The 12031-nt window shown below is 49.1% G+C and overlaps 1 protein-coding gene across 8 annotated transcripts in view; it reads right to left on the minus strand.

The window, feature by feature from the left end:
- The window catches only part of KIRREL1 (kirre like nephrin family adhesion molecule 1), a 112243-nt gene extending 105062 nt beyond the window's left edge, over positions 1-7181 (minus strand). For 3 of the 8 annotated variants that reach the window (XM_074318560.2, XM_074318557.2, XM_074318556.2), the window contains exons 1-2: positions 6930-7068; positions 6575-6726 (exon numbers count right to left, since the gene is read on the minus strand). In XM_074318560.2, coding sequence (XP_074174661.1) covers positions 6575-6701 — 127 coding nt within the window. In that variant the 5' untranslated portion in view covers positions 6702-6726; positions 6930-7068. Of the gene's footprint in view, positions 1-6574; positions 6727-6929 lie in introns of all 8 variants that reach the window. The other 5 variants (XM_019751285.3, XM_019751284.3, XM_019751283.3 and 2 more) reach the window with 3 other exon arrangements.
- Between the last annotated feature and the right edge of the window lie 4850 nt (positions 7182-12031).

A 12031-nucleotide genomic window follows, 5' to 3' on the forward strand; every position in this document is an offset into this window, starting at 1 on the left:
AGAATCTGTGATTCCTAACCTAGCCTGGGGTGGGACAGCCCTGTGGGCAAAAGCACCAGAGACTCCAGCTCCTCTTGTCCCTTCCCTGCCTCAAAACCCAGGCCTCATGGCCTTCTGGGAGATTCTCCCATCACCTTTCCAGAACCAGGCTACCAGAGGAAGGAAGCCACAGCATTATCTCCTGGTAAACTAGTGAAATTTGCTAGGGAGTACTAGACAATTCCACCCCTGGATTTAAGACCCTTAGTCCTGACAAGGTTGGCTGGCTACAAGGACCATTTATTTCAATACAATCCGAATTTTGTTAAATGGTCTCAAGGACAACAGAGAAGAATGAGGCATCAGTCCTTGGAGAAACAGACGTTAATAAAAGTTGCTGGAGAGAGAGAGACTGTGGAGGGAAGAAGAAATTGGAAGTTTGGAGAGAGCTGATGGGAGGGAGAGAGTGAGATGGAAAAAGAAAGAAAAATGTGATCATTGGCAATGTCTGGGAGCTAGAGCAGCTTTCATTCTAGGTGCCCAAAGAACTGAATCAGGTTCGCATTGCCTGAATCGGGGGCAGGAAGGTATAAGAGCTAGACTGCAGGTTGGCAAGGGACCCACAGTCACAGAATGGGAAACCCAAGGATTCTGACTTCCTTAATCTTATAGTGTGTGCATCCATCAGAGGGGATACAGAGCATGTAAGACAAGACAAAAAGTAGTGCCTTCAAAGACTAAGGATGCCATAGCTAGAAGGAAAATGGTACACAGACACATGGCAAGGCTGTACACCAAAGCTCTGGTGAATGGAAGGACTGGGGTAAAGTTCGAGATATTTGTCCACATGTGTATGGGGGTGAGAAATGCTATGTGTGCTAATGCACATGAGGGCATATGTGAATCTATGCACCTGCCTGTGGGCACCCATGCTGGACAGACTGCACCTGCAGACTTGCATGCAGCAGTGGTGTGGAAGACATGTCCATGCCAGTCTTAAGGAGTTTCCTTCTGGGAATCACTCCCATTCCCAACTCCAACTTCCCAGCTTAGGTTCTAGTCCTAGCTGTCACTTACTAGCTATATCATCTTGGACAATCTGCTTAACTTCTTTGGGTCTCTCTTCATCCATCTATAAAATGGAGATAACGCCTACCTTTAACAGATTATTGTGAGTATTAAACTAGTTACTAACACCTGCAAAACACAAAGCTGGCCTTCCACGGCCCGCCACGAATGTGTGACTTTCTCCCTCACTTGGAATGAGCCCAATCTCTTTCCTGACTCCTGAGACTGCCTCTCCTTGGCTTCACATTTCAGGACAAAGACACGGCTACTTCTTTCTCCTTCATTGCTGACCACCAACCCCTAGACCTCTAGCCTTTTCCAGGTTAAAGCCTCCTCTAGGAGATCGCCCAGTAAAATGGTCGGGAGGCCATCGGAAAGGACCAGACAGGAGCTGGGAGGTCAGGAGCTTTCTCAGCTCTGGACGCTGATGGCTTTCTCAGCTCTCTGGATGCTGGACTTTCGTCACCCTCACTGGAAACAGCCCCCAGATATTGATATTGGAACAATTAAGGAATTTGCCCCTAGCCCCTCCTTCCAGCCCAACTTCCACCTCTTAGCCTCTTTAGGTCTCTGTTTTCTCAACTATTAAATGGTGAAATAACTACTCTGCCTACATCATAGGTTGGTCTATTAAATGAGATAATACGTGCAAAAATTGCTAAACTTGGAAAGCACTTTACAAAGTTAAGACTTGAAAGGGGTCTGAGGCATCACAAACCTCTTCCTGACAGACAAGGGGCAGTATGTACAGTTTTCCACCCCCAATGAATGAAACACATAATTATCAAAGCAAGGCACAGAGATGGATGAGGACTAGGTGCCCTGGGCTGAGCCTTGGGGAAGAAGGTGAGCTAGACACTTGGAGGAGCCTGTCTGCTGTTGTGGGGCACAGGAGAAGGATGAAGTCCTTCTCTTCCCTGCAGAGCTGCCTGGCTCTACATATGAGGCACTGCAGGTGCTGTGACTGTGCAGGGAAGGTTGCCTTGCAGAGTCTGGGCTTTGTAGTGAGACAAAGGGTTTAAATCTGGGATCTAACACCCCAGGTATGGCCTTGAACGAGTTAATTAAACTCAGCTTTGGTTTCCTCATCTATAAAAGGGGGGTAACACTAACTCCAGGAGGTCCTTAAAAAGAATAAGGAATAATAAATATGAAAAGCACATAGTAGGAATTCAATAAAAAGTCGTTTTGATGCTTTGATATGGAGCCTACCTGTACAATCACTTTTTACTACCCTAGGCCAAAGCAGGACCGCCCATATCAGATTGGAATAGGCCAGCCAACACCCCAGCCTCCTCGTCTGTGAGGGACTGGGTTGGTTTGGAAGCTGACTATCCTGGCATTCTCCCCAGGCCCCCACTCAGCGCTTCACCTCTGTAGAACTCTGGACTTCTCCAGGAGTTGGCCTTGCATGGAAGTTCCCAAATTTGTAGTTCATGGACCTATAAGGAAGGCTGTGTTTAATATTAGTAACAAACTTTACTTGAGAATCTTTTCATTTGCCAAGTAAAGCCTTTTTTTAAAAAAAGCCACTTATGAGCACTGCCATATGATCAAAGAAAAACCATTCAACAATAATGTAGAAGGACAGAATTCCAGAAAAAAGATTGTTTTAAACATCTGAATGAGTTCATCTTTAGGAGATAGTCATTCCCTTTTTCTCCTAATTCTCATTCTGCTATGGACCAGGAAAAACCCTGTCCTAGCATCCATCCCTGCTAGTATGTGGTATTCCTGGCAAAGGGGAAGGGGTGCAAGGCAGGCTTTGAGGTCAGCAAGATATTTAATCTGTCTAAACCTCAATTTCTCATCCATGAAATGGAGATAATTATAGAGCTGATCTCAGGAGATTGTTGTATTGATGAAATTAAATAATGCAGATAAAGTAGTTAGTACAGGGCTCAATAAATGATCCATAATATTTCCAGACTGAAATGCTGCCATCGGGCTACTGTGCCTCCTTATTTCTCTCAAGAGCCCTGGTTCCTTCTCACCAGAATGCCAACCTCTTCCACTTGGCTCTCTTCCAAATTCCCTCCCCAGACCTTTTTGGAGTCCTGCAGGGGGAAACTGGTCAAATTTCCCCTTGTGGGTCCACCACAACCCTGTCCTCTCCATGAGAGATACAAGAGGAGGGACTGGGGCCCAGGATCAAGAATCTGGGCAGCTGGAGCAAGAAAACAAAAAAAGGGAGCATAAAGAAGAGCTGGAAAGAAGGCACAGCCAACTCGACTGCCTATGCATTTGTGTGTGGTCACAAAGTCATAACAGGAGCGTTACTGAGCACTTCTTTCTATGCTAGACACTCTTCCACACACTTAAATGAATTCACACATTTAATTGCCATTGCAAGGTATTATTTCTATCCTCACTTTACAGATGAGCAGACCGAGGCACAGAGAAGGCACATAACTTGTTCAAGCTGAACAGACTACCAAGTGGCCAGAGGTGGGGTTTAACCAGGGAGCTGTGATTTAATCACAATTTAATACTGCCTCCTTCTAATATTGTAGCACTCTCATCAAATCAATCAATTGACCAGATATTTAATGGCACTTACCACATGTGTAGCACTGTATCAGAAACTGGAAGGACAATAAAGAAATTAAGACTTGGTCCCCAAGGATATAGAGGGCCTTGAGGAGCTTCCATCGGAGTCTGTAGTTCTCAGGGCCAGTGGCTTGGGACCAGCGGCTGGCTCTCCACACCACACTGGAGAACGGAGGCGGTGTGAGACAACCAGCCATGCAGCCATGGTGAAAAGCAGAGGGGGAGGCCTAGAGGCCTCCATGTCCACCTGATCCAGGTCCTCAGCGTCCAGGGCTGTGGCCAGAGGTAACACTAGGCACTGAATACTAGGGTCACACCCTCCCTTTAGGTCTAAGTGAGTGGAAGATGGAATCTAATCAAAGTCAAGGAGCGGGGAACCTGGTATCCTGATTTCTGCCTTGTCTCCTCCTGCCTCTTCCTCACCCTCAAAGCGGACTCTGGGCTGGGCAGGCAGAAGTGGGACATCTGAAGTGTGTATGTCTGTGTAGTGTGGGGAGGGGAGACTCAATTCCCAACTACTCTTCCTTCCAGACTCTGCCAGGAAGTAGCTGTGTTCAGGGAGTTGAATACTGGGAATTTAGGCCTTCACACCTCTCCTCTTTACTCCTCACCCCTCCCCCTCTGCCAGTCTGTAGCAGGGTTACCTAAGGGACCTCTGGGGACTAGAGGGACAGATTTTTCTCCCACCTCTACCTCCACCTCCCATCCTGAGCCAGCCCGTCATCTCACATTGCCCTGATTAGCTATAATCTTTCTTTTTCAATTTCTATTCTCTGAGACTGGGGAGTGAGAAAACATCCCAGAAAATGAATAAATATTTCAATTTTCAGCACAATCAGTATGAGGAGCTGGCGCATGATGGAAATGGGGGTAAGGATAATGGTTTTCATTTAGATAAGATACAGAAAATTATTTAGTGAAAAATGAAGATTGATGAAGCCCACTGAAATTCTTTAAAATGCGATGATTTCTCTGCCTATGCTGAATCTCTCTTTTCTCTCCTCTCTGCCCCCCTCAGTTCAATTGCCTTCTCCTGCCACCTTCTCCTGATTTCCCACCTCCATCCCTCAACCCCCTAGCAATCCCCCGTTTCCTCTCATTGCCCAGAGTCCCTGGATGGAAGGTAAGAAGAGGAGCTCCTACAACCTCCCCACCACCTCCTGAGTGTCCCAGTCTCCCCAAGTCCCCACACTTTCCCTCCCTGCCTCCATCCCAGTCCTTGTTCAGCTTCTCAGAACACTGAGCAGTGATTTCCTCTCCCCTCTGGGCTATTCTCTCCCTTTCTTTTCTTTGGTATTCCCCCCTCACCCCCACCAAATACTTTTGCACACTTTCATCAGGTCTAGCTTTTACCCTCGTTCCAGCCAGGGACCTGGGAGCTCAGCTAACCCCTAATCCCCCCCCCCTTTCCAAAGGGAGAAAAGCACACAACACACTTCTCTCTTTCTGACCATTCTTCTCTCCGATTCAATCCACATGTCTCTCCTGTTTGCTAACTGCAGCTTTTGTTCCTTGAAGCTCATTCATATCCATGTTGCTGAAATGTTAGGGCTGCTGGAGAGGGGCAGACATAAGCTTGCCCCCAACACATACCAATACTGACCCAGCTGCCCCCTCCCCCCTCACACCCCCTTTCCTCCTCCCTAACAGCCTGACTGAACAAAGTCAGAACTTAAGTCATCTTTCCAACTCTGCCAAGTGGCTGGCTTGGCCTGCCAACCCCAGGACCAGGCCTCCTTTCCCCCAGCACCAATTCCCACTGAACTCACGCCATCAATGTGTGCCCTATATCTTAAATGTAGGGGGTGGGGGGCATGAGTGCCCTAAGGGGAAAGATGGATCAAAACCCATCCCCACCAACTCAGCCAGGCTTTTCGTTTGGAGCTGGGGAGGGGCGCCACAAGGAAAGGAGCACAATAAACACACACCTATAAGCCCAGGAAGGGAACTGAGAGCAGGGCAATGAGTGATGGTGTGTTCTATCCAAGCTGACTTCCCTCTTCCCAGATCCCCACCCCACCCCAAAGAGAGACCACCTCCTCCATTTTGTAGTCGGTACATCTCCAAAGGTGTCTGCCTATATGAATGTGTGTTCAAGTTTCTTTGTTTGCTGGACGGCTGGTGGCTATAGAAGGTTTTCAGTGTGTGTGTGCGCGTGTGTGTGCGCGCGTTGTCCTTGTAAATGTCCGCCTGCATGCATGTACTGTGTTTGAGTTTTGATGTGTCTGGGTGCATGAATGTGCAAGCATGAACGGATATGGAGAGGAATCTGTCTTCCTTAGATATGTCAGTGTCTTTGTATATGTGTCTGTCTCAGTGTGAGGGATGCTTGTGGGTATGTCTGTCTTGGTAGGTGAATAGTCTGTTTCAGTGTCTATGATTATTTTTTGGTGTTTGTGTATACGCAATTTCTGTATCAGCTCCATTTGGGGGGGGGGGGGGGTGGCTAGCTCAGCAGTATTAAATCTTCCTTAGAGTCAGACCCATAAGGCAAGAATCCACTCCCACAGACTGCCCAGTCCTGGCTGGAGTCTGGGCCCTTTATTTCCCCTTCCCTCCCCCACCCCCAGGCCTGCCTGATGAGGATACACTAACCTTCTCTTTCTCAACCTCTCCCTCAGCTCCCTGCCTCACCTCTGCCAGTTCTAAATAAGCTCCCGACATCAGCACTTTCCGGACCCAAAGTGGGATGTTAACCCCCGCCCCCCAAGTGGCCCCCTGAATATCAAGCCCTCCTGAAACTGCCTTTGGAACTCCACTCCCCTCCAGCAGGCGTGAGTTTCAAATCCCCTCCAGGAGCCCCGAGGCACCCCTCCTTTCCTCTGAAGGGGCAGCCCCAGGCAGTCTGGAGCAGAGGCTGTGACTGGGTCCCCCGAAGGGCTAGGCTGAAGTAGGGGGATTTCCTTAGCAACACCTTACCGAGCCTGGGTCCCTAGTTTTCCGCGCACCTCCCACCCCCCAAATCTGAAATCCCAACCTCTTCCAAGACTTCCCCTCAGGCAGGACCCAGGCGTCCGGCTCCCGGCCTCGGAGGGTGGAGGTAGGTAGGGCTGCCAGACGCTCCGGAAAAGACTTTGAGCGTTCGGGTCTCTTCTTTCCTCCATTCTCCCGCGCAGCCAGAGGACGCAACTTGGGCAAATCAACGGAAAACTCATTCTCTATAGCCCGCTTTACTCCGCGCCCGCGCCCCCAAGGCTCCGCGCCGGTACGCAGCCCCCGCCTCGTGGCGTTCCGACCCTGGGGACCCGCCGCCGGCTGCTCGCCCCCCAGCGGGGCGCGGTCCCCCAGCCCCCGGGTGGGAGCCGAGTTCGGGGCGGGCCTGGAGCCCTTACCTTGGGAGAAAGTATCAGAGAGAGTGAGGATCCATACGAGGAGGCTCAGCATGCTGTCCGTCCGCCGTGCGCCCGCCCGCGGCTGGGCCGGGAGTTGGCGAGGGAGCCCGAGGAGCGGGCTGGGGAGGAGGAGCCCGGGCCGCCCCCGCCCGCTCCCGCCCCTGCACACACGCGCGCACACGCACACACTCGCGCGCACAAACTCACTTCCCTTCCCTCCGCTCTTTTTATCTATCTTTCCTCCCAGTCCGGTTCCTCGCTCTCTCCCCCGCCCCTCTCCCTCTTGCTCTCTTCTCTCCTCCCCCTCACCCTTTTATTATTTCTGGTCTCAAGCTTTATCTCTCTGGATCTCTTTCATCTCTGCTCTCCCTTTCTCTTCCCTTCTCCTTCCCTTGCTCCTTCCTTCCCCCCTCCTTTTGACGTCTACTCTTTCTCTACAGCCCTCCCCCTACCCCCCCCCCCACGCGCGCGCACACACTCTCTGGAACGGAGATGGAAAAAGACCAAAGAGAAAAAGGGGTCGAGGGCAAAGGCAAAGGGGGTAACGAGCGTGACAATCGCGGGCGCTGGGGCAGGGACGGCTGGACCCTTGCCCACCAGCGCCTCCCTCCCATTTTATATTCACATTCTTGGTCCCGGGCTACCGAACTACGCAGTGGATTGGGGAGGCGGGGCATGGACTGAGGACAAGCCTCTAGCCCAGCGGAGGAGCGTGATGGGGTGTGTGAGTGTATCTCTGTCTTTGGGTGTGTGTAAGTGTGTCGGGGAGGGAGGCAAACAGTTCATGGAATAAAAAAGCATAACATCCTTTTGTTTTCCTTGTTAATCCCATACCCCAAATCTAACCCCTACGTTCCCCAAACTGGGAATTCTCAATTGACTACTGAATGATTGGGGATAATACATTTCTCTCCCCCCCCCCCCCCGCCCCCTACAAAACCCAGAGCTGCAGAATCTGCTTCCTGGACCCGCCTGGAGTCCCTGCCAGGGGGCCTCCCCAGCATACAGCGAAGCCAGACTAAGTGTTGGAGTCCTCTTCTGGCCCTGACTGGGGGAGAGGTACAGTTGACTCCTTCCTTCATCCAGGACATCTACCCATCCAGGAGAACGTAGCCAATTCCATCCACGGCTTTGAAGGGCCAAAGAGGGCAGCCACAGGAGGATCTCCAAGCAGGAAGGATTTTGAGATCCTTTGGGGCTGAGAGATATAGGTACTGGGAAGGGAGGGGATTCCTGGTGCGAGTAACGCATTCAGTACTGGTCCCTTCCTTGCTAGGAGCCCAGCTTGGCTCCCAGCCTGTAACCAGATGCTTCTTCTCCCAGGGTTGCTCGGGGTGCCAGGACGTCTGGGTTCTGGGGAATGAGTTGAGGAGAAATAACAGGAATTGCACAACTTTATAGTACTGTGTTGGTCTAGAGAGGTCTCCACTTCTTTCCTCGCAGATTGTAGGTCTCCTGGGTCCCTAACACTACCTGCCAAGATTTCTCAATTTCGGCCCCTGTGAGGCAGCACGTGGCTCTCTGGTGCCCTCTGCTGGTGTGGGGTGAACACAGCTCTTCCACGGATCCTCACACCAAACTGAACGGCCCAGACACGTCCACACACAAGTGGACGACACAGAAGCACGGGCAGAAAAACACACAAGCTCATATTTCTAAGCATGTTACGCACAGACCCAGAGAGTCCTTCATATGTTCAAAAACATGGCAAAAAGTTTAAAAATAAAGAGCCGTACCTAACCCAGAGAAATAGGAATATAATCACAAATACAGCCACGCATCAATGTGCATATACATAAAGGATTTTCATTTACTTATTCATTAATCATGCATTGCCCAAATGTTTCTTCAGTGCCTGTTTATCTTTCAGTCACAATCCTAGGCCTTGGAGATAAGTACTGGGCAAAAAATTGACAAATCTCTCCCTCATACTGTTCCATTCTGGAGGGGATTAAGAGGCAGTAGAAAAACATAAAATACACCACGTTGTAGTAAATGCTTTTAAACAAATAAAGCATGATAAATGAGTAGGGAATGGAAGGGAGGGCAAAATTGCTCTTCTTATAGGTAGTCAGGGAACGTTGCTCTGCTAAAGTAACATTTGAGCAGACACCTGAAGGAACTGAGGGATTCAGGTATTGGGGCTTCTGAGGGGAGAATGTAACCAGTAGATGGTAACAACAAGTGCAAAGGCCCTGATGTAGTGCTGTTTTTGGAGTACCAGTGAGGCAGCCTTTTCTCCTTTTCACTCTGCCTGAAGGTGCATGAAAAGGAGGCCCATGGTGCTAGTGACTGGGGAGAATTTTAAGAAAAAGTTCAGAAGCGAGAGAAGAGAATATTCTTAGCTTAGTGCTTCTTGCCCGCCTTCCAGCTTCTAGTATTCAGGTTTGATGGTTATTTTCAGTGTGAGGAGGGGTTGCCTTATCAAAGCTTTCACTGCCCCTTATGCCTCTTATCTCACCTCCAAACTCTAGTAACAGAGGAACCAAATTTCTCCAAATCCTTGAGAGCCAAAACAGTAATCTACCTTTCTCCTGGTCCCTTAACTTTCTGTCCCCACTCCCTTTAATCTCAAATTCTTACCAGCTCAATTCATAGCAAACATACATCTCCAGAATCTCCTTCACATAAGTAAGTCACTCAACATCCCAGATTCCAGATTTTAAGGACCCCAACTCCAGCTAGCGGTCCTCAACACCAGCTGTGTATTAGAATCTCCTGAGGGGCTTTTAAAATCACCAGTGCCTTGACCTCACTCAAATATTAATTCTTCTTGGATGAAGCCCCAAGCATGAGTATCTTTAAACATCTCCCCGGGTAATTCTAATGGGTTGAGAAGACCTGAGCTAAGCAAACCCTTGCTTTCGAGGCATTGTCCTCAGCAAGCCTGTGCACCACAGGGCTCCTTGCCCTCTTCCCTCCATCAGCAGTTCTGCTTATTGCCAATGCTGCATACCCTCCCCTCCTTCTAGGGAAAACTCCAATGAAGTTCCTTCCCAATTTGCTGCATTCTCATCTCTCTCACATGAACATTCACAATTCTGTCCAATTGGATTGACTGCGTCTGCTGGAGCCTAATCACATAACTCTCGTCACACCGGGGGCCTCCTGGGCTGAGTCCCAGCATCAGACAGATGCTCACAAAGGCAAAGCCCATCACCAGACTAGACGCAGTTCCCCAGGAGAGGATATCTGCTTCCCTTATCAAACTTGGGGCTCCTTGGGGTCAAGGGGTATGCATATCACCTCAGTCTGGAGCTCCCTGAGGGAAGGGAAGAAGCTGGGTACCCCCTCCCCATCAGAGAGGCAGCAGAGCAGTTGAGAACAAAGCACATGAGCCCTAAAACCAGCCCAAGGGGATTCTAATCCAGCTTCTGCCCCTTACTTTTGGTGTGACCTTGGGCAGTTTATTTACTAAACCTCTCTAATCCTTGGTTATTTCATCTGCAAACAGGGATGATAATAGTACTTACTTTATGGGGTGGTTGTGAGGATTAAGTGGGTCAATGTCCATACAGCTCCTAGAACAGTGCTGGGCAGATGGTTAGTAGTAGGTGCTAGCTGTGATTATTCTCGGCTTGGGAGATCCCCAGAGCAGAGAACTTTCAAATCTTCCTATTGCAAAATTCGAATTGTTTTAATCCTCATGTACATGGCCCTGCCCAGACAGAAGTGAGCAGGCATGGAAGCTGAGGGAATAATCCTCCTAAGGACACTACTTCACTCAGAAAAAAAGGAGAGAAGCTGCCAAAGGTTATATATGGAGTTAAGAGAAATATTAATACTTTTTTTTTTTTTGAAAACAAAAGCAAAAAGATCAACAGGTCAGAAAGTAAGCAGGAAGGCAATTTATGACCATCAGCAGGATAAGCCACTCTGAGAGATGGAAATGAATTATTTGTCTCAGTGAAGGCTAAGAACAGCAGAACCATTCTATAAATTGTCCTCTTTCCCCCTAGAGGGGGCAGAGGATTGTTTTTCTGCTGTTTACCAGGGAAAGGCCACGATACTGATTTTCAGCCTGGAAAATAATCCTGACCATAAAGGAAACCTTGAGTTCCCAAGGGTAAGGAGCCACCAAAAGTCACCATACCCCTCCTCCTGCTGCAGAGACTGTAACCAGAGCAGTGAGAGATGCACCTCTTTTTCAAAAGTCCTCCCAGCAAAGGGGCTTTCCCTCATTCCGTTTCCACTCTTGTGTGCTATCACCCAGGTGGCTGCACAAGTCCTTCCAGAGATCAAGCCTTGGGCTCTCCTACTGAATACCAAGCTATTTTCTCTTTTTCAGTAAGATGCTCAGCTTTTGAGATGAATAAGAGCAGAGACAGAGGACAACCTCAATGGCAATGGGGAGAGACTCAGATCTGCACTGTCAGGGGAGGAAGTGGGGGCAGGAAGAAAAATAGCAGCTGTTGAAGCATCCTGACCACTTCTTAGTGGTCCCTTAGGGGAAGGTGGACCAAAGAGGTCAGGCTCTTTGGATGGGGTGTAGGTGTCAGAGAATATCTGAGGGAGCAGTGCTGCAATTGAAGCAGAATGACTAAAGGCTAGACCCTAGAAGGGACTATCTACTGAGGAGAAGTGTCCAAAATATTTAGGGAGAGATTTGGGTAGGTTGAAGCTGCTCTAAAGCACAGTTTCAGAAAACATGATCTTGGCCAAAACAGACTCCTAGGATGTGTTACCATGTGTTACCATGCTAGCCTCGCCTGTGAGCAACTGTTACCTATTTCTTACACTCATTTTCAGCCCTTTCCCTCTCAGCGCTTCATATTGCAGCTCTAACATGGGGAGACAATTTGTGCTAAATGGACCAGTTATCTCTTATTAGGTTTAATGAGGATTTCATTGCCTGAGCTCACAGGGATTGGAAGAGTCCTGCTTCAAATGAGCAGCCCAGTTAAAGAGATGAGCTCCAAAATAGAGAGAAGGTTAAAGTTCAGGGGCCCTGGGCAGGGCCACTGAGGTGGGGAGTGGGTGTGTGGAGGAGGGAAGAGTGGGCAATAGATTTAATTAGAAAAAATGGAGAAAGTTATATGAACTAATGACTTAAACATTAAGCTTCAGAATTAGATGAGGCCTCAGACAACGTGAAGTCCATT

Source organism: Rhinolophus sinicus, chromosome 7 (assembly GCF_057876585.1).
Source record: "Rhinolophus sinicus isolate RSI-liver-muscle chromosome 7, RSI-T2T, whole genome shotgun sequence".
Classification (NCBI taxonomy): Eukaryota; Metazoa; Chordata; class Mammalia; order Chiroptera; family Rhinolophidae; genus Rhinolophus; species Rhinolophus sinicus.